This window comes from Curcuma longa, chromosome 16 (genome assembly GCF_044706935.1).
Source record: "Curcuma longa cultivar G26 ecotype Majalengka, Jawa Barat chromosome 16, ITB_CL_G26_1.1, whole genome shotgun sequence".
In the NCBI taxonomy this organism is placed as follows: Eukaryota; Viridiplantae; Streptophyta; class Magnoliopsida; order Zingiberales; family Zingiberaceae; genus Curcuma; species Curcuma longa.
In genome coordinates, this window is record NC_133876.1 from 10,093,379 (window position 1) to 10,119,151 (window position 25,773).

The 25,773-nt window shown below is 39.8% G+C and overlaps 4 protein-coding genes across 5 annotated transcripts; 1 reads left to right on the forward strand and 3 right to left on the reverse strand.

Annotated features, from left to right (window-relative positions):
• Nucleotides 1-337: 337 nt before the first annotated feature.
• On the reverse strand, nucleotides 338-3,954 carry LOC141847584 (protein CYPRO4-like). Its single transcript, XM_074735641.1, is given in 3 exon segments — nucleotides 338-782; nucleotides 2,262-3,686; nucleotides 3,688-3,954. Coding segments are annotated over 3 exon segments (1,944 nt in total). The 5' UTR covers nucleotides 3,919-3,954; the 3' UTR covers nucleotides 338-494.
• A 4,778-nt stretch (nucleotides 3,955-8,732) lies between these two features.
• LOC141847113 (amino acid transporter AVT1A-like) lies at nucleotides 8,733-16,468 on the forward strand. Of its 2 annotated transcripts, none has more exons than XM_074735092.1 (12): nucleotides 8,733-9,079; nucleotides 11,510-11,784; nucleotides 11,979-12,193; nucleotides 12,317-12,340; nucleotides 12,444-12,624; nucleotides 12,703-12,922; nucleotides 13,015-13,150; nucleotides 13,242-13,261; nucleotides 13,362-13,507; nucleotides 15,194-15,237; nucleotides 15,896-15,958; nucleotides 16,206-16,468. In XM_074735092.1, exons 1-12 carry the CDS (start codon nucleotides 8,907-8,909, stop codon nucleotides 16,296-16,298), a joined length of 1,590 nt encoding a protein of 529 aa, XP_074591193.1. In that variant the 5' UTR covers nucleotides 8,733-8,906; the 3' UTR covers nucleotides 16,299-16,468. The 2 variants fall into 2 exon arrangements, with proteins under 2 accessions (XP_074591193.1, XP_074591194.1); XM_074735093.1 differs by having other exon boundaries at nucleotides 13,080-13,150; nucleotides 13,360-13,507.
• A 71-nt stretch (nucleotides 16,469-16,539) lies between these two features.
• On the reverse strand, nucleotides 16,540-19,626 carry LOC141847111 (glutamate receptor 2.7-like). Its single transcript, XM_074735090.1, has 4 exons — nucleotides 19,368-19,626; nucleotides 17,662-19,293; nucleotides 17,176-17,579; nucleotides 16,540-17,095 (listed from the first exon to the last, which is right to left on the reverse strand). The coding sequence occupies exons 1-4, from the start codon at nucleotides 19,624-19,626 to the stop codon at nucleotides 16,592-16,594; spliced, it is 2,799 nt and encodes a 932-aa protein (XP_074591191.1). The 3' UTR covers nucleotides 16,540-16,591.
• A 979-nt stretch (nucleotides 19,627-20,605) lies between these two features.
• LOC141847112 (protein ecdysoneless homolog) lies at nucleotides 20,606-25,505 on the reverse strand. Its single transcript, XM_074735091.1, has 5 exons — nucleotides 24,330-25,505; nucleotides 23,757-24,080; nucleotides 23,245-23,381; nucleotides 21,407-21,570; nucleotides 20,606-21,058 (listed from the first exon to the last, which is right to left on the reverse strand). Exons 1-5 carry the CDS (start codon nucleotides 25,481-25,483, stop codon nucleotides 20,864-20,866), a joined length of 1,974 nt encoding a protein of 657 aa, XP_074591192.1. The 5' UTR covers nucleotides 25,484-25,505; the 3' UTR covers nucleotides 20,606-20,863.
• Nucleotides 25,506-25,773: the final 268 nt, after the last annotated feature.

Genomic DNA, 25,773 nt, shown 5'->3' on the forward strand with positions numbered 1-25,773 from the left:
ATTTTGTCTACTTCAGGCAGATTCTGGTTGTTAAAGCTTTCTTGGTTGTTTGTGAATCATGAACAATGTTGATGACTTTCTTCATGTACAATTAGCATTTCAGTTACAAATTTATTCTACTGTAGGCAGATTCTGGTTGTTAATTTTCGCCTAAAAGTAAAAGGTGTCTGACCAACTTATCAACTTGTCAAAGTGAGAAACTTCAATCTGATAAGACTCATTCTGGATGGCCATCTAAATCAAGTAATGGTATACTGGCGAAATAATTGAAACTATCAAGTCAAAACCTCAATCGTTTTAATTATTATCAAAGAAACAGCCAGAATAAACGAGATCATAGGTAATCAACACCAATCTAGTAGAAAGTGATCAAGTCTACATAGATGAAGGTCAAAGCCAAATGATAGAAATCAGAAATACAGTGGAAAATCAATATGAAATGAAAATCCAAAACAGTGGACAAAGCATGTTCAAGCAAAAGTAGCAGAAAGCAATCAGCGCCTACTTCTAGCCGAGATACTGAAAGAGCTTACTTTCATTGGGGTAGCAACGACTAGAGGAGCTTCTGGGGAGTCGCTGATGGCAAATTTCTCGTGCATGAAGCGGCTGTCCACGATGGATTCCTCTTTAGGGACGATCTTGTAGCAATAGCAGGTCTTCAATCCTTGCTGGTTCTTGTAGCATTCGTGGTTGCTATCCTTGACTTGCTGAAAATTCCAGACAACGCCAAATTTGCCCACAGTTGCAACTAGATGCCTCTCCTGTTTACCGTGCTCCGTCACCTGAAATTGAGAAGAGATTAACATTTTGAACCTAGAAATGATAGAGCAATAAACAGAAAAAAAATAAGAAGAACGAATCACTCCACCAAAGCGTAATTAGCAAGGAGAACTATCTAATACAGCCTACTGTTTGGTGATTATAATGAAATTTAAGCTACAACTAATATTGGCTCGTTTTTATTTTCTACTAAACAAAGTCGCCAGACTACTAGAGATGTTCTAAATAATTTCTTAGCAAATCAGTAAATCTGTTCACCTTGCAAATAAAACCGTGGCCAAGTAATCATCACAAAGCTCTTGGACAACTACAAACTTTTAAATTTTGTGCCGACCATTCAGAGTTTTTACGTCTCCAGCTATTGAAAAGAATCAAGAATGTCAAATAAAAGGTCTAAATTTACAAAACTTGGAAACAGATACGATGATTAACCGTCGGCACATTTCTTCATGCTTGCCGGTTTCTTTTACACATTGCGGGGGACATATTATATATATTAAACACATTTGCAATAAAATTTTCCAGTAGACTTTCGAGAAGACAGGATGTGAAAAAGTAATGATAAGTGTCCCATTGATGATTTCATTCAATGAATTTATTCAGTTTGAATGCAGATATTGATCAACATCATAATTCAAGATATTGCCACAACAATCTCAATTTTAAAAACATTAGCACACATCAAAACTTTGAAAAATGACCGAGATTGAGAGTTCAGCAAAAGTTCTCAAGAACCGGAGGATTTTGGCATGGATGGCAAAGAGAAGTAATCTGACAAGATAGTTGATCAAATATTAGCAAATGTTCTACCATGGCGAAGACCATTGCAAAACAATGGTCTTTTGTAGCCAAACTTTTAACTTCATTTCATAACACTGGATTGGAAGGATAAAGATGAACTAATTAGCTCAAATGTATTGAAGATAACCAGAGTCAGAGACAAATAGCTAAACTTATGCAAAACAATTACCAATTTAGCACATACATTAGGGCTTCCATATCATCAAACTTCAAATTGTGGCCGAACATCACATACAGGTGCACAAATGAAGCCTCTTAGATTAGTTAAAACTACTAAAATTTGTTTAATTGAAGAAGGAACAAAGCACAATTTGAATATAACAGACAATCCGAAGAGCAGGTTCAACTAATTTCACTTTCTAAAGAATACAAAATCTACTAGACATTCTTGGTGACAGGTACATCTGAGATTTAGAAACATAACAAAATTAACTTAGAAGGGAAGGCTTTCGGAAGGTGAACTACTACAGAAGCTCTAAGCAACAAAAAAAAAGGAAAAAGAAAAAGAAAAACACGAGCAAGCATGAATGATTTCAATTAGCAGAAAAGACAGAAAAAAGAAAGAAGCACAGATCCAATAGACATGGAATATATCTAAAGTCAATTAAAATTTAGAAGGAAATGAAAAAGTGCATGACAAATTATGACATCAGAGTAAAGTATGAGGATTTGTGCCATACCCATGAAAATTGACCCTTCTGGAGCTTATTGTTCGAGCCAGCAAGATGTGAGTCCAATGGAGTAAGCTTCAGTAACCTTGGAGCAGCAATTCGTTGCCCCATTCTTCCACTAAAACCAGTCTTCTCCTTTCCATCTTTGTCCTTGAAGACTGTGCTTATGAGGATTAAATATGTGTCTGTCGTCCCCAAAATCCATTTTCCATCAAAAGTGACATCAACATGAGTAATTGGTGATCCAAGTCCAGGGAATGCCGTCTTTGCCATCCTCATAGAACTTTTTGAATAGAGACGTATCTTCCCATCCAGAGAACCAACAACGATTGAACCATCACCAGTGGAAGCAAAACATTGGAAATTTGTACCCCTAGAGAACTGATGACCTTGTGTCCACTCCAACACTGGTGATTCCATCGCATTTGCAAGGTTCTGAACTATCCCTCTGCGGTCTCTCATATCCCAACGGCAAAGACGATTGTCATCTAGGCCCAAGAAGGTTGACTCTGATGGATCCAATTGAGCACCCTTGGAGTCATTTGTGATATCTCGCATGGTAATATCAGTCCCATCCTTCTCAAACTTCCACTCAGAAACAATCTTTCCAGTCTCAATGTCCAGTTGATGAACCCCGGACGCATGGGGTTTCCCAGCTTGTGCTGGGCTCATCAACAACATATTGGTTTCTGCCCTCATCAAAAGTGCCTTCTTTGGAGTCGAATACCTGTCCCTTTGGTTTCCGTTCCCTGAAATCTTCACTGAAACCCCCTTCCCATGAACCCCATGGCTAAAGTTCCTTAGAACCTGTATCCCAGAATTACCCACCAAGAAACTATTGTCAAGCGCTCCCAGCGCAAGGCTCTGTATGCCACCTTCATCAGCCTCCTCCTCAAACTCGTTCATCAGGTCCTCGTTTACCCTGCTAGGGGTGGCCAATCCCGGACTCTTCTCAAAGCTGTCCTCCGCATCCGCCCAAATACTGCCCTCTTCCACCTCCGGCTGCGCCCACGCCATGAAATCCTTCCCAAACACCTTCACCTTGTTCTGCTCGTTCGCCTCGAAGCCATAGGTGTTCTCAAAGAGGCAACTTTGGTACTGTTCCTGGAACCCCCGGTACGCTTCGGGGGTGAAGAACTTAATGGCCCACACCCCATCAGCGACAAAATCCACTCGACGCTGGTCAGGAAAAGTCTTAAGCTGGCGCTCCGGGCCGACCCTGGCACGGACCTTGCTGCCGATCCGCAAGAACCAAGGAGACGAGGACGGGATCTCCTCGTCCCCATCGGAGTCGCCGGAGCTTGAAGGACGGAAGAACGCATAGGAAGTGAGTTTGTCGGAGACGACCCAACGGGCGGCCGGGGAGTGGCCGCCAATATGGAGGTACAACTTGACGCCATTATTGGAGCTAGGGTTGCAGGAGGGAGACGAAGAGATAGGCTTTCGAGTACTTGATCTTCAGCGATTGAAGCTTCCGATCCACCTCGTCAAGGGAGGCGGAGGGGGCTAGGGTTTCACCGGATCGATGCACGCGACGGCTTCGATCGAGTTGTTCTCCTCCACCTTCTTCTTCTTCCTCTTCTTGTTCTTCTCCTCCCTCTACTTCTTCTTCTTCTTCCTCGGACTCGGAAAGCTCCAAGCCCTCGCGGCTGTGAGATCCACCCATGGCGAAGCGAAGGCGGCCAAAGAGAGAGAGAGAGAGAGAGAGAGATTTGAATTCGAGATGACGACGAGGCGGCCGATGGAACTTCCTTAATAAGGGTTAACGTTACCGATCGGTGCGTCGAAGACACGCGTACGTGTCTTGTTATTTCTCGAAAACAATCAACCTACCACACAAACTTACCCACAGAGATACCCTCTTGTTAATTGACCAATAACGTGACCAAGGCCAATCCGTACATGGTTTAATAAATAAATAAATATATATATATGTATATATATTCATTTTTATTAAATCTTCATCACTAAGTATGTTTGAATTGTAAGCCTTCTAGATCTAATTCATTTATAGATAAAAAATAAAAAACCTTTTAATAATAAAAAAATTCAAGGACTAAAAATTATAACTACAAAATGCTTTTCATTTCTTTGAAATATAATAATCTAGTTAACAAGTGATGTTGAAGATAAATTTAAAAATGGTTTCAAAGCAAACAGGACCGTCTTTTTATACGATCCTATACTAAAATTTTTTTAGATCTTTAATATATTTTTTTTCATCCTTTTTCATTTGAATTTGAAATCGACAACAATAGATTTAAAATATTTTTTAAATAAAATATTAATTTAAAAATAATTTTTTATATAAAATTTAATTATATTTTCTAGTATGCAAAATTATTAATTAAATGTTTATATTTAAATTTTGTTAATAAATTTTTTTTAATTGATAAAATTATTAGATTATTTAATCTTTTTTGAGATATTGTTGAACATAAATAATAAGACTTTATTAAAATATTATTTTTAGAATGCTACATCAATTCAGTCATATATTAATTTTTATGCATACAACAACTTTTCATACATGCAGGCATGAATAGTGCATCAAATGCACAAAGCGATATCAAATTCTTATGCGTAGTTATACAGGCATGATGTGGTCCTGTAAAAATCGAAGCACCGTGATCTCGCGAAACGAACACATTGTTCGATTGATATAAAATTTTTTTATTAAAATAAATTATTTTAATAACAATGGGACCCAATAAAATTGGGGCCCTAGGCCTATGACCTATGCCTTGAGCCGGCACTGAAAGCAAACCGTGTAACTAATTGAAGCTGTTGGTGCAACGACGCTCCTAAAATTAAATGCTTCTAAGTCGTTTCGTTCATATAGAATTTTTGATGTATTTGATAAAGAATTATTTAAGTTGAATTGCATCACTAATGCAATTCAACTTTAAGTCGTTTGGTTCCAATTGTGAATCATGTTTTTTCATCACACACATGAATGATGCATCACTAATGCAAACGTCTTATTATTATTATTATTATTTTATTTCTTGTTAGAAATGCATTTACTATAGTTTGTTTAGATATACTCTCAAAAGCCTAACGTAAGAAATAATAATGTATTATTTTATTTATATTTGTATTTGTGCTTTAAATATTCTTTGCTCTTAAAATATCAATCAATACTCTTAATTATCAAAATAGTTACACTTCTTTTTCAAAAAATAGTTAAAAGGGTGGCCCATTATATTTTTCATATAAAAAAATACTCTCATTTAAAGTTATAGTAACGACTACAAGATAATTGTTAAAACAATTCAGATCAATTTAATCAAAATATTATATAAACAAATAATTTTATATAAAAGATCAATTTAAAACTATTATATTTATTTACAAGCTACTATGAAATAGTTATTACAAACTACTATTTAATAGTTGTTAAAATATTATATTATTAAATATTTGTTACAATGTTACCGTAGTGATTTAGTAGTCGCTATAATAATTTTAAAAGAATTTTAATTAATTTTAAGTAATTTTGACTAAATAAAAAGTTTTTTAATATGAAAATATTCTATGCATAATATTTTTGATAAGTTGAATTAAAAAAAGATATATTTCAATAATAATAAGAATATTATTTTCGATACGAGAAATATAGTGACATCCTTTTGACACTTGCCTTTTTAATTTTTGTAATATATTTTTTGATATAGCATGTCTACTGGCATCTATATTTAATAAACCATATTTTTATATCAAATACAAGGTTTCTATAAATATCTCTTTCTTATTTTGTATAATTTACCATATCATTTTAGATAGAATATCCTCACCAAAGTACTATATATAGCAACTAACCTAAGGTAGTTCACCAGCATAAGGTAGTTCACCATCAACTTTGTAAAAAAAAATGGTGAGTGGAAGCATTCCTTTTCTTGCACTAACAATCTTAGTGCAATGCTTTTGTGGTATAAATGGAGTGAGGGTGCCTTCCACGGTTCTTAAGGGAGGAGTGACTCCTAGATCTATGTTACAAATTGTCAGAGAAGCTCCTAGTGGCTCAGATCTTATTCATCATGGAGATAGTCGGAATCCCATTTACTATGAAAACAGAGTAATGCAACAAGTTCAAGATGATGAATCATATAAAATCATGCGAGAAGCTCCTAGTGGCCCGGATCCCATTCACCATGGAGATGGTCCAAATCCCATTTACTATGGAAACGGAGTAATGCAACAAGTTCAAAATGACGAATTACACAAAATCATGCGAGAAGCTCCTAGTGGTCCGGATCCCATTCACCATGGAGATAGTCCGAATCCCATTTACTATGGAAACGGAGTAATGCAACAAGTTCAAGATGGCGAGTCATATAAAATCATGCGAGAAGCTCCTAGTGGCCCAGATCCCATTCACCATGGAGATGGTCCGAATCCCATTGACTATGAAAACGGGGTAATGCAACAAGTTCAAGACGACGAGTCATACAAAGTCATGCGAGAAGCTCCTAGTGGTCCGGATCTCATTCACCATGGAGATAGTCTGAATCCCATTTACTATGGAAATAGAGTAATGCAACAAGTTCAAGATGGCGAGTCATACAAAATCATGCGAGAAACTCTTGGTGGCCCGGATCCCATTCACCATGGAGATAGCCCGAATCCCATTTACTATGAAAACGGAGTAATGCAACAAGTTCAAGATGACGAGTCATACAAAATCATGCGAGAAACTCCTGGTGGCCCGAATCCCATTCACCATGGAGATAGCCCGAATCCCATTTACTATGAAAACGAAGTAATGCAACAAGTTCAAGACGACGAGTCATACAAAATCATGCGAGAAGCTCCTAGTGGCCCAGATCCCATTCACCATGGAGATAGTCCGAATCCCATTTACTATGGAAACGGAGTAATGCAACAAGTTCAAGATGGCGAGTCATACAAAATCATGCGAGAAGCTCCTAGTGGCCCGGATCCCATTCACCATGGAGATAGTCCGAATCCCATTTACTATGAAAACGGAGTAATGCAACAAATTCAAGACGACGAGTCATACAAAATCAAACGAGAAGCTCCTAGTGGTCCGGATCCCATTCACCATGGAGATGGAGTAATGCAGCAAGTTCAAGATGACGAGTCATACAAAATCATACGGAAAGTTCCCACTAACTCCGATTCCATCCACAATTAAGGCATCATGATGGAACAAGCTTATTCCTTGAACTATGTAGTAAATCAATACAATAAAATCCATTCTAGTGAATGCTGAAATAAAAACCATGGAATGACTCATATGAGATATATAATAAATGAATTGTTCTTGTAAATCATTGCCATGAAGCCAAAAGTTGCATCTTGGATTATATCTCTATCTTATTAATGCATGCTTGCTTGCCATCTAAATTGTCTTTACACCTCATGTAACAATTACAATTACAACACCACCAATGGCGGAGCCAGAAAATTTATAGCCTCCGAGCTAATTCCGATCTGATCGAAAGTCCCCGAGCTATCCTCCTCTTTTACTTCTATTTTTCATTTTTTTTCTACAGTAAATTTCCTTTTTAAGCCCGTCGAACCCCGGGCTAAAGCCCGGGTAGGACAAAGCTTGGCTCCGCCCTTGAACACCACTATAAAAAAAAGCTCATGCCAACCTATTCTCAACTATACACCAACCCATCATTAAACACACACACCCATTCAACATATGGAATCATCCAATTAATGACTCTCTAAATTTGGGAAGGTAACACATGAACATGAACACTTGGACCCAATCACGGAACCAACCCTACTGATCTATCTGGATTGATTACGAGCTGAGCTCGAACCGCCGAACTACTGATCTCTCGTCCCTACAACCTTCTTCTCAAAAGATTAAATTAAGGTATCGTCGACAAACAATCCTCGGAACCACGGGTGAAGCCACGTTGTATATTACCTGGGCTATAGTCCGAGTAGCTCGACATGAAAAGCTTTAAATTTACGGAAGAAATTTTTTTTTTTAGAAAATGAAGTAGATCAGCCCGGATTGTCTCATCAAAACAGGCCACAGTCGAAGATCAACCCGGGTAAATCATCCGGACGGACTTCGCCATTGCTCGGAACACTCTCCAATCGTTTACTTTTTTTGTTAGGGTTGGAGTTATTTGTCATTATCATCCATCAACCTCCAAACGACAGCATCACTGAAACAAGATCACTAGACAATCACTTGTTACTTGGACCAGCGTGTTTTTTTTCCCATTTTAATAAAGAGTTCAGTTTCTGTCATCGTCTCCATGTGTTTCTGACGTAAATGAACGGTCGTATCCGCTGTTTGAATTATTAGAGAAATTTGTAAATAATTTCCATAAAGATTTATTTGATTGTTTATTTAAAGAATATGCATTTTTACAGTGCATAAATAGTAATTTCTGAATAAAACAATTTGAATATTGGTGAGTAATAATTTGAAGGCCGAGAATAATAAGAATAGGATAGGAAGGATAATATCGCGCTTGTCATCTTCTTCTCGAGAGTTCAATTCGGAGTTCTCCTTTTTCCTCCACGCTCCACGCACCTTCGCTTCGCTGGAGTGGCTGATTTCCGAGAACTCATCCCCGCTTCCGTCCATCCTCCGCAGCTTACTCGCCTGCCATTACCGAGTCAGTGCTAGGGTTTGACGGAGCGGGGAGGGGGGCATCGATGGAGAGGGAGAACACGGCGATCGACAGGGAGGAGAATGACGTGGACTTCCTCTTCGGCGGAAGCACCGACGGCGACAGTGATGCGCGGGGTGGGTCGGAGAATGGAGAAGAGGAGGAGGGCGTGGAGCGGTCGGGTAGCTTCTTTTCTCATCAGTGGCCCCGAAGCTACAGGTTTCGTTATTAGACTTATGCTTCTCTCTCTCGCGCTTTGTTTGTATCAGTGCTTTTCTTTTTTTGAAAAAGGTACCTTTTTCGAAGTTGTGAACTTGATTTATTGGTTGCTATTGTCCCATTGATCTGTGTAACTGGCTAAGAAGGTAAGCAAGGACGCGGACGCTTTTCCATCTTTCTTTTACGATTCAAAATGATGGAGAACGGTCCCAGAGGACTGGATTTAATTATTGTATGAAAGATCTATTTTTTCCCACTGCTTCGAGCAACAAGTCCTGTTCACTGACACGATTTTGCAAGTTAAAAACATGATTTTTGTTCCCCCAAGAGGACGTCAGAATCTTTGGGTTCCTCTGAAGCCTAAACATGAGGCTATAATGTGGGGATGAATGGATTCGATTGATACAATCTATTAAGATGCTTTCTGTAGTTGTCGATGTAGCAATTCTCCTTCCAGATGGTGAGCTTGTTGTATCATTGGGGGCTCACTATGGTGGGATCATCAGTATAGCAGCGTGGGTGGATCGCATCTCTTCAAGTTTTTCGACACACTCCTTTGGAGTGTCGAGGCACCACCTCAACCAACATACCCAGATAGTTCAAGACACTCCTTAGAGTAGGTGTACCCTTTCAAGTAGTCACACAACTCTCTAATTATTTAACGACCTTTTCGGGTAGTCAAGTCACCCTTTAGGTTAGTTGTCTCCTATGCATAGTCGTCAACCTTTGTTAGTACACTCTTTTGGGTACTCAAAACACACTTTTGGGTAAGTAGTTTTCTATGCTTAATCGTTAAACTTTGTTGGTTTACCTTCATTCAGGTAGATTGACTTGCCTATTTGGGATGGTTATCAGCAATGAATTTGTCATTGTTCGTCAAGAGGCCCCTCGGATAATTGGCACATACTTTTGTTAGCCAAGACCTCTTTCTTTGAGGCAATATTGCCGCTTCTGGGTGCTTATGATTTATCGGTAATCGCCCCCCAAAGATATAACGATCTCTTCAAGATCTATTGGAGAGGAACGAAAAAAAATAACTCAAGAGAAGATATCATAATTCGAGACTAAGTGATTTTGGTGAGAGATCTAGGGCCTTTATACAATGATGGAAAGACCTTTATATAGTGATGGAAAGGTAGTCGAAACAAACAATGTGGATGAAATATGTTTATTAATGGGAGGAAAGACAAAACTCTCTTCTCTTTTCTCAACCAAAAGGGGGTGTTGATTTGTTTCATAGTGTCGTTTGTCATTGTCATTCTCTCACGTGTGTTCGGCGTTTGTCTCACTTGTTTTCTAATTGAGGAACTTTTGACCCTCAACAATTTTGATCAACGGTGAAAATCTTACATCAAGCCCATTCGGTTTAATTAAAAATTTAATTTAATCAATTTATTCTCATCATATGACATCCCAAATACTGATCCTAAATTAATATATTCTAGCTTAATTTAGGTCCATCCAATTTCCAGCATCTTAAAAATTCCTTGACTTTGGTCCCACACAAACTAATATTCACGCATATTAGAGTTAGCATATGTGGACTAAGGTCATGTGTTTGCATATGTGGTCATGTGTTTGCATATGTAAGCTCATACATGAGCTTATGCACTTGGTCGATCAAGCCAAACTAAACCAATGAATTCTCATTCACCGCTTAATAGCCCGTTTATTTGATCATTTGATTACGAAACTAAATCTCCAATTTTCCAATACTTCCGTCCACATTTTTGTCCATCTTTCTCTTTCTGGATGCTTGAATCATTTTCACTAATTAAAGTCTATATAATTGTGTCAGACAGCTTCTGTTTGTTTCAAATATCACATTTTGAGAACGGAAATTACTGGACATGACTCATTGTGAGCACACAATAGAGTGCACTACTTGGTGCTTTGTCTTCTCCTTAACTTGTTGATTCATAGCTAATCTGTATGCATTGTCCTTTTGTTAATGGTATGATAGATGCCACCAGCACAAAATCTACCTAACTTCATTGATCAAGTTGCCCTATCTGCATATATGTGAGAGGCTTATGACAGTTTTAAAAGGCTAAACTTTTACTAGTAAACAACAATTTCAAAATAAAATAGTTTGCTATTTTTTGTCCTATTAGGTTGCCATATGATACAAGTGCAACTTAGATGCTTGTGTTGGTCAGTATCCATCTTAGAACCAGGAGGCCTAATCTGTCCCCTAGTTTTTAGCAGTTGACCATATTTCTGTCTTCGACACCTAAGATTTTTCAGGGAAAGCCATTGGCTTGAGGTTTACCAAACTACCAGTTAATACAATGATATAGCTTTTTGTCATACTTGAACTCATACTCTTAATGCCATTTGTTTGAAATATTCCTTCGTGCATAGTGGATATTTTTTGACATTAATGGTTCTCTTGTTCTTTGTAGTTGAAATCTTTTGTCTTTTTTACAGGGAAAGTGTTGATTCATACACAATTTCAGCATCACCAGCCTTCGGTTATCTTGGGCCTTTGCGTAATCTTAGACTATCTAGCTCCCTTAGTCAAAGCGGACAAGATTCTGAATTGAAATTGCCGCTTCTGTCCAGTGGCATAAGTGAGAAGCAAGAATCACATGAAAGCATAAGGAAATCTCTTGATTTGGCATCAAATAAGTCAGCATCTTTTTCATTTTCTGGTGAAGGATATGTTCATCATGGATGTACTGTAACTCAAACAGTCTTTAATGGTAAACTCATCTTCTCAACCAATAATACTTCTGTTAACCTTTCTCTTCTTTTTCTCTTGATATGTGATCTCCAGTAGATCTAATTCAACTGATGTAAATTACTCTATTTTTTTCAGTTTGTGCAAAATACATTTAGACATATGTTTTCATATTAGCCATCCTGAAAGTTTCTTGTTTTTTCTGATTTTGTTCAGGAGTTAATGTATTGGCAGGAGTTGGTCTTCTTTCTACTCCATTTACTGTGAAAGAGGCAGGATGGGCCAGTTTGGTAATGCTAGTTGTTTTTTCTGTAGTTTGTTGCTACACTGGCATTCTTATGAAGCATTGTTTTGAGAGCAAAGATGGCATAGTTAGCTATCCAGATATTGGTGAAGCTGCTTTTGGAAGATTTGGACGCCTTTTTGTATCTGTGAGTTTTTAGCATACAAGTTATGTTAATTCGCAAAAATAAAATAATGGTGTCTAAATAAAGTGAAAATATTATGATTTAACATAATCAGGATGACCTAATGCTGATATATCGATGATGCAGGTTGTTTTATATGCAGAACTATATGTAAGTTTCACTTAATCACAGGAGAGTTAAGAATTTGCTGTTCTGCAGCATGGTTTCATTGTCCTTTTTAGAGCATTTACATGTTTTTCTTTTGATGATACAGGCATACTGTGTAGAATTTATTATTTTAGAAGGTGATAACCTTACAAATATCTTTCCTGGGACTACTTTGGATTGGGCCGGTATCCATGTTGATTCTATCCATTTGTTTGGGATACTTACTGCTCTAATTGTTCTACCGACTGTCTGTTTACGAGACCTTAGAGTAATCTCTTATCTTTCAGGTGTGGCTTTGATTTTCTTCTTGCATTTTGAGACTTTTCTGGAAGAATTACATCATGATTTCTTGAGTCTTTTTACAGCTGGTGGAGTGGTGGCCACCTTGTTGATCTTTGTCTCTGTTATTACCGTGGGTTTTACTAATGGAATTGGTTTCCATCATTCTGGTAAAGCTGTGATTTGGGGTGGCCTTCCATTTGCTATTGGTGTGCATGGTTTTTGTTATTCCGGGCACTCCGTGTTTCCAAATATTTACCAGTCAATGTCAGATCGAACAAAATTCACCAGAGCATTGCTAATAAGGTATGACATCTCTTTGTTTTAAATTCAGTTATTTTGAAGTATTCTTCATGTCGTTTCCTGAAAAGAGTATTTCCTCCACCAACTCAAAACAGTTTTACTTTGGTTACATTGATTTATGGCTTGCTTGCCGCCATTGGATATCTCATGTTTGGCGAAGGCACATTGTCCCAAATAACATTGAACTTACCAAAGAATTCATTTGCCTCGACAATTGCGATATGGACAACGGTAATTCTCATATTTAAACCATGGATTCTTGTATTATTTGAAACTTTTCTCTCACCATTCACTCGTATTGAAATTGTATGACTGTTATCAGGTCATCAATCCATTCACCAAATATCCTTTGAGAACTTATAATAGTTATTACTCTATCAGGGATTTTTTAGTCTGTACTGTTTACTTTGACAGTCATTGTTGTATCCTTAGCTAGAAACAGGTATGCATTATTGCTAAATCCCATAGCTAGGTGTTTGGAGGAGCTGCTTCCACAAGCAACTGCTGATAAACTTTGGTGCTCGATGATGTTAAGAACAACACTTGTTATGTCTACAGTGCTTGTAGCTTTTCTTCTGCCATTTTTTGGTACGTGCTTTAGACATCATTGAAACATTTATGGTTCATATGTATGTACATTGCTTATTACTAGTTGGCATTCAGTCTCCATTCCTTTAGTTAGGGACCAGATTAAACAGACACTGCACTGGTCTAACTCAGCTAGAAACCAATTAAGCGCATCCTCTGGTTGTTTATACATGGTCCATTTCTTTCATTTACAGGATAAAAGGTGCTTCTCTTTAGGACTTCCTTGCATACCCAAACACAAACAACAGTGTTATCACAGAATGTCTTTGACTTCTCTGCTTTATGTGGAGTTTTCACTATTATGTCAAACCAATTTAATTCAGTTCAATGTATAATTTTCTCCAACCTTCCAGTCCTAGATGCTGGCATGGTAAAAATCCGGTCAAATTAGGTTAAGACAAAAGTTTTTGAGTTGGTCCATTTGTCCTACGTTAGTCAAACTTTCTTTGCTCCCCTCTACTTCACTTACATTATTGGATATTCCAGCGTGATTTGTTGGTCTCAGAAAGGTCCTTAGGCTAATTGTGCTTGAATTCATCAGTGGAAGTATGGATTGAAGCAATGTTATTTTAAGATGCCAGGAACTCCCAGGAGCCAAGGTCCTCTTATGGTATTTCCTGATTCGAAAATCTAGACCACTAGTTCTTTAAAAAAAAGTGAAATATATTAAGAGATAAATATAATCAGTGAAACATTATCCTTAGATGAGAGGAATGATCACAATGTTATAACACTATTTAACTTATATAATCTGGAATTCTGGAGTACATGTTCATCGCATAGATTGAGTGCTTATTCACAGTGCTAATAATGCAATTAATTTTTTAATTGGTAAAACTAATATGTTGATAATTTTCTATAACTCAATTGACTTTTGAACATTTTATTCTAGTAGCATAGCAGGAGACGAAATATCTAAATGAAAACTTGGTGCAGTGTGGAGCTCAATCGACACATTTTGTAGGCATGATAACAAGTAGATAAGTATGAATTTCCTAATATGACAAGGGTTTGTAGTTTAGGTAGGTATCATTGACCAATGGAGTTTGTTATTACAAATCCAACTGAGGAACTCTACCTTACAGGAGCAACATATGGCAGTAAATATCAGTATCAGGGAACATTTACTCCATCCATCTCATGAGAGAATTTCGTAAGCAGATTGCACTGAACATCTTTTCTCAAGAGAGAATTGAGAAGATGTTGTTCTAGTTGTTCAGTAAGTGGGTATGGTACATTTGTAGGAGGCTAATAAGGTAAGAGGCTCCAATTGGTATATGAGTATATGACCATGATGTTATGCAGGTAGAATTGGCTAGCCATGGCATATTTGCAGTTTGCAACTATAAACATTAGGGAAGAAATTCTGTAGGAGGTAAAATCAACTCAAATTGTATGACCAAAAACTGATCCTATCCCCTCAACTAATCTTCACACTGAGGAAGCAAATGGAGCAAAAATGGGGTTCTTGAGGCAAAGTAAAGAGTTAAGCCAGTAGCATGGAGTCTTTCATTCTTCTGTAAACAAACACATCGATGACATAATTTTAGTTATGATTTCTGTTTGCTGATCATCTAAGTATCTCCTTTTATCCATCTCTGCATACCTATTTTATTCGGATTAAAAAAATTAATTATATTAATTTCCTGGACCATATCATTCTAACCTTTCATGTCATGGTTGCAGGTCTAGTGATGGCATTAATAGGTTCACTTCTCAGCATCTTAGTGGTATAGTTTTTTCTACTTTTGTATTTTCTGTTCAATCTTGATCAGGCTTCAAGTGGAGTTTATTTTTTTAATCATTTTCCATATTGTTTAAAACTGAATATATATCTTCTCATATAAGAACGTAGTTCTTTATTTCACAGAATATGCTATAAAGAAATAACCTCACTAAGCTAATCTACAGTTTGTTTTTCAGCGTTACATCAAAATATTTGGAAATATGTATGAAAATAAGATCACTACTCTAATTTAATTTCTGTTGCGAAATTTGCCATGGATGACCTATGATATTAGCGAAAATACTGTTATGGAATAACTCTAAATAGAATGGTAGCATAAATGAGACAACAATAAAGAGTATGAACTTTCACGAGAGATTGTTCTACTTTGCAAACTTCATTTTCACGTTCTTTTCTTGTTATGAAACAATGTGCAGTATTTGAGCCGACCAACAAGATATTAAAGTGTTTCAAGTAATTCTTTGGTTTGAACTCATCGTGCTCTTTTTACTGTTAACATAATTTTGTCGATATTCTCTTTCATGCTCACTTTAAACTTTCCTGATATTTATTCTAGTTTTCCACCATTCTCTTTCTCATTTTCCCCCCATGAGAATCATGCTTTATTTATCATAACTCGCTGTTTGTATGTACCTTCCCAGGCCATCATATTGCCAGCCCTGTGTTTCTTGAAGATATCTAGGAACAAAGCAACACGCATACAGGTATCATGAGCTTACTTCCATCGTTCTCGTTGTTTTCATTGTTTTCCAGATCACTAGTGAAGCAGTCAACTAAAGTCGATAGTTCAAAAAAATATGCTCCAAACTAAGTTTTAGTTAAGTTGGTTTAGGTATCGAGTTTGGGGCAGTTCATGAGGAATCTGTTTTTCTTCTCAGACAGCAGTTCTGTCAGCTTCACTATGAATTATTATTACCTTTCCTGTTGACCTGCCTTCTCTACATCTTTCAGGTTGTACTGAGCATCACAACTGTTGCAATGGGCACTGTGTGCGCCATCCTCGGGACATACTCATCCCTGTCAAAGTTAGCAAACAGTTACTGAGGAAAATTTGGGTACGTATTTTATATAGTCGATCGATCATTCTCCGTTTGAAATGTTGTTGCATTTCAACCATTTCCTTTGCTGCAAATTTACTTCTCTAGTTGAGTGCTTCAAAATTGTGCACTCTTTTGATAATAAGAGTTGTATGCTATTTTCTAATGAACATGCTATATATTGCGATGCTTTCACTGCATGAAGAAATTTCTACTAGTAGGAACTCTGTTGGTCGTTTGCCTATTTACGATTTAATTCTCCTATCGAAAGAATCAGTATGAGATATGCAGACTTCACCTTCATCTTGCTCGCAAGGTCTCACTTCCAGCCATGTCTTCTGAGGCTGTATCATATGAACTCCTATCTCCAAGTGAAGGGTCTGATGGGGTGCTCAAGGGGCTCTGCGGACCCATCAGATAAGGCAACTCTACGCCGCCATCGTCTTCCCTCTTCGAAGCCGATGGCTGCTGGTCTACATTGTAGTAGAGCTTCGCCACTGCAACCATCTTCTTCCACATGGAGCTGTGTCTGCGAGTCGCAGCTCGTAGCTCATCCCATTCCTGGTAGATGAATTTGGTCAGGAACAGCAGCAATGCGAGCGCTGAGACGGCGCCGGTGATGAGGAAGAGACCGCCGAAGCTCTGAAAGGTAAGGCTGGAGGAGTTCAAGTTGTTGCTCTGGCTCGGGCAGTTGGATGGATCGCCAAACCATGCCTTCTCAATCTGACCCATCTTCTCCCCCTCTGTTACGGACAGAATTGCTCTTGATATGTCCGGCACGAGGGGGGAACCCAAAGGAAAGACCTACGGGACGAAAGGTAAACAGCCATGAACGATCCCGATGAAATAACTGCTATTTCTGTGTTTTGGGTGCGGAAGCTTACGAAGCCAAAGCCGTCGGTTTTGTAGGTCGGGCCGACCATGGTGAAGTCGGTGCAGTGCTCGGAGAGGAAGAGCTTGAGGTACGGTATCTCGTCGAAGATTGCGTCGACGCCGCCGTTAGCGCTGCCGTTCCGCAATGCCTCGGCGTACTGATCGGGCGTGCTGTAGTTCTTGAGGTTGATGACGGGGAACATCTGCTGCAGCATTGCTTGGACGAAAGACCCGTCTTGGTATCCGATTTTGACCTGCGTCTTGTTCAGCTGGCTCATCCCTGCCACCGTCGGCTGCAGCTGCTGCACGGTGAGCATCGACGTCAAGCTCGCGGTGTAGCTCGACGTCAGGATGAGCACGACGAAGAACCAGATGACCACCGCGAGCCTCGTCAGGTTGCTGGTCAGGTTCTCCTCTGAGAAAGCAGAAAACAGAGTCGTCAAGTCGGGGAGTTAACGTGGTTCGTGAGCGTGATTGTGGTTGGAAATTGAGCGTACTGTGTGAGAAGACGAGGGTGGAGAAGGCGAAGTAGAAGGTGGTGCCCAACTGGTTGGGCAGATCTCCGGAGAACTCCGCGTTCCCCCGGTGCTCGATTGCCCACACCACGAAGCCGGTGAAGATGAAGAAGCAGAGGCTCCCGAGCCACAACTCCTTGGTCAGTGGCAACAGGAAGATCCATATGTTCTTGTTGTTCGAGCCCCGCATCGGCACGACCATCGACACGCCGGACTCCGTGTATGGCATAGTGAACTCGACGTGCTCCGATCGGCTGGCGAGGATCGTCGTGTCTCCCACCACTGCGTCGAAGTTCCTGAGGAAGACTTGGTCGACCAGGAGATCGTAAGACTGGGAGGAGTTCTCGAAAGGTATGTACTCGAACCTGACGGCGTATGGCAGCTCGCGGACGACGGCCTCGAAGACGTCGATGCAATAGCCGGTCACGCGCCTTCGGTTGGTGGTCGGATCGGTCTCCACCTTCACAAACTGGTCGAAGCCTTGCTTCACCGGCACGGCGATACGGAGTTTCTTCCCGTTGGTTGGGATCTCCCAGCCTCTTGGCACCGCGCCGGCGTAGCCGGGCCAGAGGACGGACATCAGCCCGGCTGGGCCGCTGTTTGTTGAAGCGAGCTGCTTAGAGAGGCCGTTCGTCGGAGTCCAGTACCCGATCGGCCCTGCGGTGCTGCCGTTGACGTTGACGAACTCGAAGGCAGGCGAGATGAGTTCGCCGTTGAGGAGCCGAAATTCTCCGGCCAACCCGTGGAATCGAGCGGCCGAAATGGCATCGCGCAGTGCGAGTCCTGAAGGGTTCACTCCGAGCCGGTCCAAGTCGGTGGAGTACGAGTTGCCGCTGGATTCCGGCCTCCGGAAGGCTGAGTTAATTAGCTCTGTTTTCTCGACGGCCATGGCGACCGCCCATGCGGCGTCGTAGGCCCACAATTGGTAGAACGTAGGATCTGTCGGTTTGTCGGCGGGGTGGTCGATTCGAAAGCGGCGCTTGAATCTGGCCGTGAAGTCGGAGATGCTCTTGGAACTTCTTATGTAAGGCCGCACGCCGATGACGCCCTGCATGACCTCGGTGTCGTCGACGCCGAGGAGGTCGATGGCGTTCGTTATTCCGTCTGTGGCGATCCAAACGTAGCCAGCTGCCATCATACCGAGCTCGTTCGCCCGGCGGAACAGGCGAACGCCAAGGTCGGAGACCATGTGCACGACGAAGACGCGTGTCTCCATCGTCATGAGCTTGTAGAGCTCACGGTCGAGCTCCGTGTCGGAGGCGGCAGAGGCGACAACGCTGCGGTAGGGGACGCGGGCGTCGGCGCCGTCCCGTAGAGCGTCGACAAGATAAGGAAGGATGCTGGCGCCGTAGTCGGAGTCCTCGTAGACGGGGACGACTTGGCGCCAGCCGAAGTGGCGGACGAGCGCGGCGATGGCGGGGACTTGCGCGGAATCGCTGATGGTGGCGCGGAGGAAGAACCGGTTGTGGGCGAGGGAGAGGGCTGGGCTGGTGGCGGAGAAGCAAACCACTGGGACCTGTGTCTTGTTGGCCAATTGGACGACAAACGCAGCCTCGCCGGAGGTGAGCGGGCCGATGATGGACTTCACCTCCACGTTCTTCAACAACTCCACCGCTGAAAACAAAAGGCAATGATTTAAGAAGAAATGGAAAAGGTCGATCGACAATTGGTAGCAGTCGTAGTAGTACCTGCAGAGGCCGCTTCAACGGCTCCACCGCCGGAGTCTCTGACATGCAGAGCCACCCTCGTCTTGTAGTTGCCGTGGCCGGCATAGAAGTCGTCGACGGCCATCGAAATGCTAGTCTGGCTACGTTTTCCAGCCATGGTCCGGGCGTTCAATATCACGCCGACATCCACCGGCCGTTGTTGCGCCCAAACTACAGCGTCCTCGCCGGCGAACCACAATAAGAAGAAGATGATGAAGAAACGGAGGATCAGGAATTCCATGGTCCAGTCAGTCGTCCTCTGCAAGAAGTGTAATTGACACAGAATTGCGAGGAAGAAGAAGAATAAGAAACATGGAACGAGTCAAACTAATGGCTTGGAAGAACTTAGCGAAAGTCCAACTGATGGCTTGGAACTGAAGTAGAAGATTTAGATTCCTTACGTATAAAAATAAAAACGCGTTGAGTTGTCAAATTGATGGATACTGAAGACGTTGACTTCTTAAGAAACTTAGCGTTGTCTTTTATGAGTCATCAACCAATTGATAACGAGAGGAGAGGATTTATATATTAATAATTATCGATTTAGTAATAAATGAGATTTGTTGAGCTAGCAAATTGACAGAAGATGTTTACTTATGAACGTCAAAGCGCATCACAGGTTCGCCCTGCCACTTAATAACGAGAGGATATACTTACTGATTATTTAATTTAATAAAAAATGAAGAAACTCGAACGTAAAAATGTTTAAATATATATTATTAGTATTATATTTTATAAGATTTATTGGAACGATTTTCAAAAAAAAAAAACAAGAAGTAAAACAACGATGAAGCATAATGCCAGTGATTTTTTAAAATATTTTATCAACGACTGTGACCTAGACCTGCCCAGGTCTTAACCGGTCCGTGACCCGGATTATCAGGCTGACTTGTAATCGGGTAACTGACCTGTTGTCGAGCTTGACATGTAACTAGGTCATGGGCCTAATTAACAGTCCAATGGATTTTTTTTTTATTATAGTGAAAATTTATTTTAAAATTTTCATTGTAAAAATTTGAACTCAATTAACAAAATGAACCCGACTATAAAAATTTTTCACTAGCCACCAAAGGTCTCTCATATCTGATAGTCTAGTAGCTTAATCAATTAGACTATAACTATAACTATTGATATCATTATCTATTAAATCAGGGATTCATTTAATTCAATCAATTTACTAGGTTTCCATCTAACCAACATTAATTTTTGTTTGACTGTAATATTAATTGAAATGTTCGTTCAATACTAAAGAATATACAATCTGATATGCAAAGTAGATTATAAAGTAACAATATCACTAGTTGAGCTCGATAAAAGCTCGAGCTCAACTTGAATTCGATAAGCATGACATAAAAGTTTAAACATCATCAGGCTCAACTTGACTTGCTTGCATGCCCTCAATGAATCTCTTGAGCAACATTAATCTACTTCTTCACAACTCGGCAAGTTGAAACATTTCAGATTGCACCAGATATGTATTATGTATCCTTGGCATCTGGAGGAGGAACTTTTACACCCATGAGTCCAAGTAAGTTAGATGCTGGCCCTGGAAGACCTTGTTGAGAAGAAAATGAATCAAGAAAGCTCTTAACAAGGTTGAAATCGACATCGACTGGGGTGAACTCATCATTGTTATCGTCCGCGGTATTTGATCTCGCGGTATTTGAAGGTCCCTGTGGAACAACACCTCAATGGATATTAGTAACACAATATAAACTATAATAAGAGAGTATTTTGCGGACGCTGAAACTACTTGTAACAAGTCCATAGGACAAGTATTCATCTACACCAAATAATAACAAAGGAATAGAAACACAAGTGAAGAAAACATGTATGCAGAAGCATAACCCAAATGGTGGTTAGACAAGAATGAAGAAAATTTCAGGTGCAGAGTAGAACAATAACGATTTCATATGTTTCGGAAAGTTGAAAATTTTACTGACTGCAAAACACAAGCATATAGCATCTTGAATGACATAGGTAAACTGAGATTAGTGTTGAAATATAGAACCGGGTATTACCGCATTGATATTGTTGGCCTGTTTACGTGCATGCAAAAAGCTTTTTCTTAGAGTTGTTGCAGTGAGCTCTTCATTAAGAGCGTCGGAATAAAATTGCATGAACCCGTCCTCTGAATTCTCATCTTCTTGTTCTTCAACCTCATCATCATCATATTCAGAATCATCTGGAATTAATAGGTAGTGAGTGAGAATAATATGTGTTTTCACGAAGTAGGCAAAAATATTTTTATTTTATTAGAGAAGAAGTCACCAGATAAACAAAAGTAAACATGACAAACAATGGCTATTCTTGTTAGTTGTGAGAACTAACTGATTAGTTAAAGCTGTAACAGAACCCAAATAACAAAGGTTCGTTTACTTGCATAGAAGGTGCCAGGAAGAAGAAAAGTAAACAAACTAATGTCTATAGATAGTGTTCTCATTCCGTTTCCTTTCTCTTTTCATTCCCTTCCCCTCTATGTCCTATTAATACATCAAAAGAAACAAGCTGTACAGCATACCCTACGACTAAGGCTACCATGTTCAACACTACCCATTCTTGTAAAAAGACACATCAACATCATCAAACCTGTGTTTGAACCAAATATTCGGGATCTGCTACATAAACTGTATTTGGGTTCTATAAGGTTATATCAATACCAATATTCAAATTAATTAAAAGTATTATTAATTTCGGAATAAAACACATTCTTGTTTTTCTAATCCCTTCTCTCCTCTTAATCATCTTTCTACTTGATTTTCTAGAGCCTCTAGTAGATACTAATTCTTCAAACCCGGAATGACATGCAAACAGCCAATTTACCAGAAATACATACAAAAGAAAGTAGGAGGACAATAAATGAATAAGCTCGATCATTTACTGTCTTTTTTTATTTTGCTCATTATGAAAATATAAAAATACAACAAAATATTAAATATATATAATAAATATATACATATAAATATAAAATACAGATGTAAAATATTTAGAATTTTATTGCATGCATATGAAAGCCCATGAATAAATTATGTGGTAAAGCATGTCCATCCAAGAACAGTTTCATGCACCTCAGTAATTCGAATAACACTGGCAAGCATATATCCTTCATCGAGTGAGAAGATCAATGGTTGACACTCATAGATTAGACCAACATAAATACACTAGTCGTTTGAGCACCTTGATCATAATACCTTCTAGACAAATTAACCAAAATTGAGATCCCACATACAAAAGGCAAGGGGTTCATAGTGTATGATCATAAGATCCTACAATAAAAATTTTTTATAAAAAGATTAGGCATTTATTATTTAACATATGCATGAACTTTCAATATGAACATTTCAAACTTTACATCATTATGGGAATATCAAATATACATAAATTTATTGGATATAATATTTGGCTACATGAATTTTATCTTTATATTGAGATCTACGTAATATTACTAATAACAATAATATAATATATAAACAATCTAGTATAACTGTCAAGATATTGTCTATTTATATGGCACTCGCAAAGGGTAACTTCCATGAGATGGAAAGATGACAGTCTAATGTAAAAAGAATTTTACATTTAGAAGTGTAGAAGTGCCAGTGTAACTATGTTTCATTAAGGCTGTTAGGATCAAGATCCGATGGTTAGGGAACCTATGATCTAATTCTAAATTCCTTAATTGTTGATCTAATTCTGATAATATTGGAGATATATATCATCTCAGCCAATTTGGATTAGTCGTAAAATAATAAGAATTTAAAGTCAGGTCACAATTTTGACAACCATGCAAAGCCCAGATAGAGGTCACAGTAAGGATTCCAAATGAGCATGGAGATTCATTTATTGAAAACATTAAGAGTACCAAATTCCATATCTGACGATGATGTATGTCCTTCAAGTCTAGCAGCAGATCCAACATCTTTACATGAAGCCTCTCCTAGCATGGATTGCATAGCTTTCATGAATTCATCAGTATCAAGTTCAACTGACTTTGAGTTCCTGTTTGAATCAACAAATATCATTACTATAGATAAGTTCCAAACTAAAAGAGAGTCCATAGCATGCATAAAAAATCAAGTATTGTTCATAAAAATAAAATGAACTTGTTTATTCATGTTGTGCATGCAAAAGATTCAAAAATGAAAGAAAGATAACAAAAATTACAGACATTTTGGTTCACTAAAATGCCTGAGTGTCTCTCCACTATATAGGTTTATTTTTGATCTAGCAGAGAAAAAAAAATGGAAGGAACAATGTAAATAATGGTTTGACATAGTGTAGCAAGATAATTACAACAACAACAATCAAGTCTTATCCCACTAGGTGGCAAGATAATTACACTTGAATAAAAATTTGATATTCACTAACACAAACCTGCTCTCAGGAACCTCTGCTCCTTCAAAGGTTGAAAGTTTTTGGACAAATGCTTGCATAGTTTCAGTAATATCTTGAAGGTTGAAATCATCAGAGACAGAAGCATTATCAATGCCTTTCTTCTGCTTCCTTTGTTTCTTTTCAGATTCATAGACTTCCATTTCCTTCTGCCTCTCCAGAATAGCTGAATTTAACTCCTCTTCACCATCATACATCCAGGAATCATCATCGTTTGGAGGAAGTTCAACACCCATGAATTCATCTACTAAGTAAGACATTGAGAGAATTTCATCTATACGTTGAACTGGAGCATTCATGATCTCCCTAGAACAAGGCAAAATTCTGTTTAAAATCTCGCAACCACCAATGATTTCTGCTTTGTGTAAAGTAGACTTTCTATTTGTAATAGTACATCGTTTGGAAACACTCTCAATCAAGAGAATGACTAAAACAAAAAGGCCAAAGCTTGTTTTGCTTGGCAATATCAATTTTTTAGCTGAATAAGAATAACATTATGTTAAACCTAGAAAAATAAACCACGGAGTGAGAAAAACCATGAGAATGTAACAGTACCTTGTGCGAGAAAATAAAGAACTGTTCTTATAGTACTCAAATGCACTATCCATTATCCGTTGGTATTCCTTAGATCCAGGAAGAAGACCACTGAAACATCCACTACTCTCCAGACTCTGCTTAAAAGCTTCCCAAGTGCTCCCCTTGCCTTCCTCACCGGCCTGCTTCCTTTCCTGATACATCATTTCAAACCCACATGCTATCTTCAATCCCAGTTCAGCTTCCATGAAAACTACAGGTCCCTCTTCCCTTGATGGCATTGGATAGCCCCTCGGAGCCTGGAATTTCTGCTGCACCAATTGACCATACATGGCTCTCGACATCCGAACGGAAATCCTGACCATCTCAATGTCCCCTTTGTTACTCCTTAAGAACCTCTCCATTTTGGCTGCGTGCTTCATGGAATCAACGTCACGGTCATAGAACCCCTCTACAGCCAGCGCGATTAAGGAAGGCTCCTCTTTTAGGACCTGGGCTACTGGCAGCGGAACTCGAACCCTAACTCTCTGCATATTGGCCCTAGCCTTCTCCGGATACCCAGAAATCTTCCTAAAGATCGCAGCTTGAACCTCGTCGGGGGCTCCGGTATCGATCTCCTCACTCCGGACCGCTGCAAGAGCGTCTAGGAGAGAGGGCGTATCCGGGAAGACCCTTTTTGGAACGATGTGCAGCTTGCCACCGCGGATAAAAACGCGATTGTCAGCCGTATCCGGTTCGAGCCAGCGGGGAAGAGCAAAGGCCGCTTCGATGAGGAGGAACTCGCCGTCGGAGTCCCAGACGCGAGCGGTGAGGGAGGGAACGGCGGAGGTGGCGGCGAATAGGAGGGCGACAAGGAGCCATTCGTCGTCGAGGGCGTCGCCGAAGCGGAGCTTGCCGTGGAGGTGGGGAACGGGGGGCGAGCGGCAGAGGGCGCATGGGGCGTCGAGGGAGGATGGGAGGGAGAGGGCAAAGGGTTCGTGCTGCCACACGTAGTCGCTGGAGAGGGGGGAGAGGAGGGAGTGAAGGTGGAGGTGGAGTGCGCGGAGGGCGGAGAGGGCCTCCTGCGGGGGAAGGGCGGCCTGGAGATCGGGGTAGACGGCGTAGAATACGGTATCGTCGGGGACACGGTGGGATCGGCGAGGGAAGAGGGCGGCGGAGGCGGAAGTCGCCGCCATGGATGGGAAGCGGTGGTGAATGGCGAAAGAGGGCTTTTTCAGGGGGGTTTAAGTAAAATGAAACGCATACAGAAGAAGAAGGTGGAAGCTTCCTGATATTTAATTATACAGGCTTGGGCTTCATGTCCATGGCTTTAATGGGCCATGAAAAGCCCAATTAAAAACCATCCATTTGCTCTACTCAAATACCTAAATAAACATATGAAATAAACTATTCTTGATTAAATTTTAGAAAAGTGATATTTTATGGAAATAATAAATATGGAATGCCAAATATTATAACTAAATAA

What these genes read in the sequence shown, in the direction of transcription:
- LOC141847111 (XM_074735090.1), bottom strand. Translation starts at nt 19,626, where the DNA reads ATGGAATTCCTGATCCTCCGTTTCTTCATCATCTTCTTCTTATTGTGG. An exon ending in CGTTGAAGCGGCCTCTGCAG is followed by an intron (nt 19,294 to 19,367) that starts GTACTACTACGA and finishes TTTTGTTTTCAG; the next exon opens with CGGTGGAGTTGTTGAAGAAC. An exon ending in CACCCTCGTCTTCTCACACA is followed by an intron (nt 17,580 to 17,661) that starts GTACGCTCAATT and finishes CTGCTTTCTCAG; the next exon opens with AGGAGAACCTGACCAGCAAC.
- LOC141847113 (XM_074735092.1), top strand. Translation starts at nt 8,907, where the DNA reads ATGGAGAGGGAGAACACGGCGATCGACAGGGAGGAGAATGACGTGGAC. An exon ending in CAGTGGCCCCGAAGCTACAG is followed by an intron (nt 9,080 to 11,509) that starts GTTTCGTTATTA and finishes TCTTTTTTACAG; the next exon opens with GGAAAGTGTTGATTCATACA. An exon ending in ACCAGAGCATTGCTAATAAG is followed by an intron (nt 12,923 to 13,014) that starts GTATGACATCTC and finishes AACTCAAAACAG; the next exon opens with TTTTACTTTGGTTACATTGA.
- LOC141847112 (XM_074735091.1), bottom strand. Translation starts at nt 25,483, where the DNA reads ATGGCGGCGACTTCCGCCTCCGCCGCCCTCTTCCCTCGCCGATCCCAC. An exon ending in GCAGAGGTTCCTGAGAGCAG is followed by an intron (nt 23,382 to 23,756) that starts GTTTGTGTTAGT and finishes TGATTCAAACAG; the next exon opens with GAACTCAAAGTCAGTTGAAC. An exon ending in ATCGTCAGATATGGAATTTG is followed by an intron (nt 21,571 to 23,244) that starts GTACTCTTAATG and finishes TATTAATTCCAG; the next exon opens with ATGATTCTGAATATGATGAT.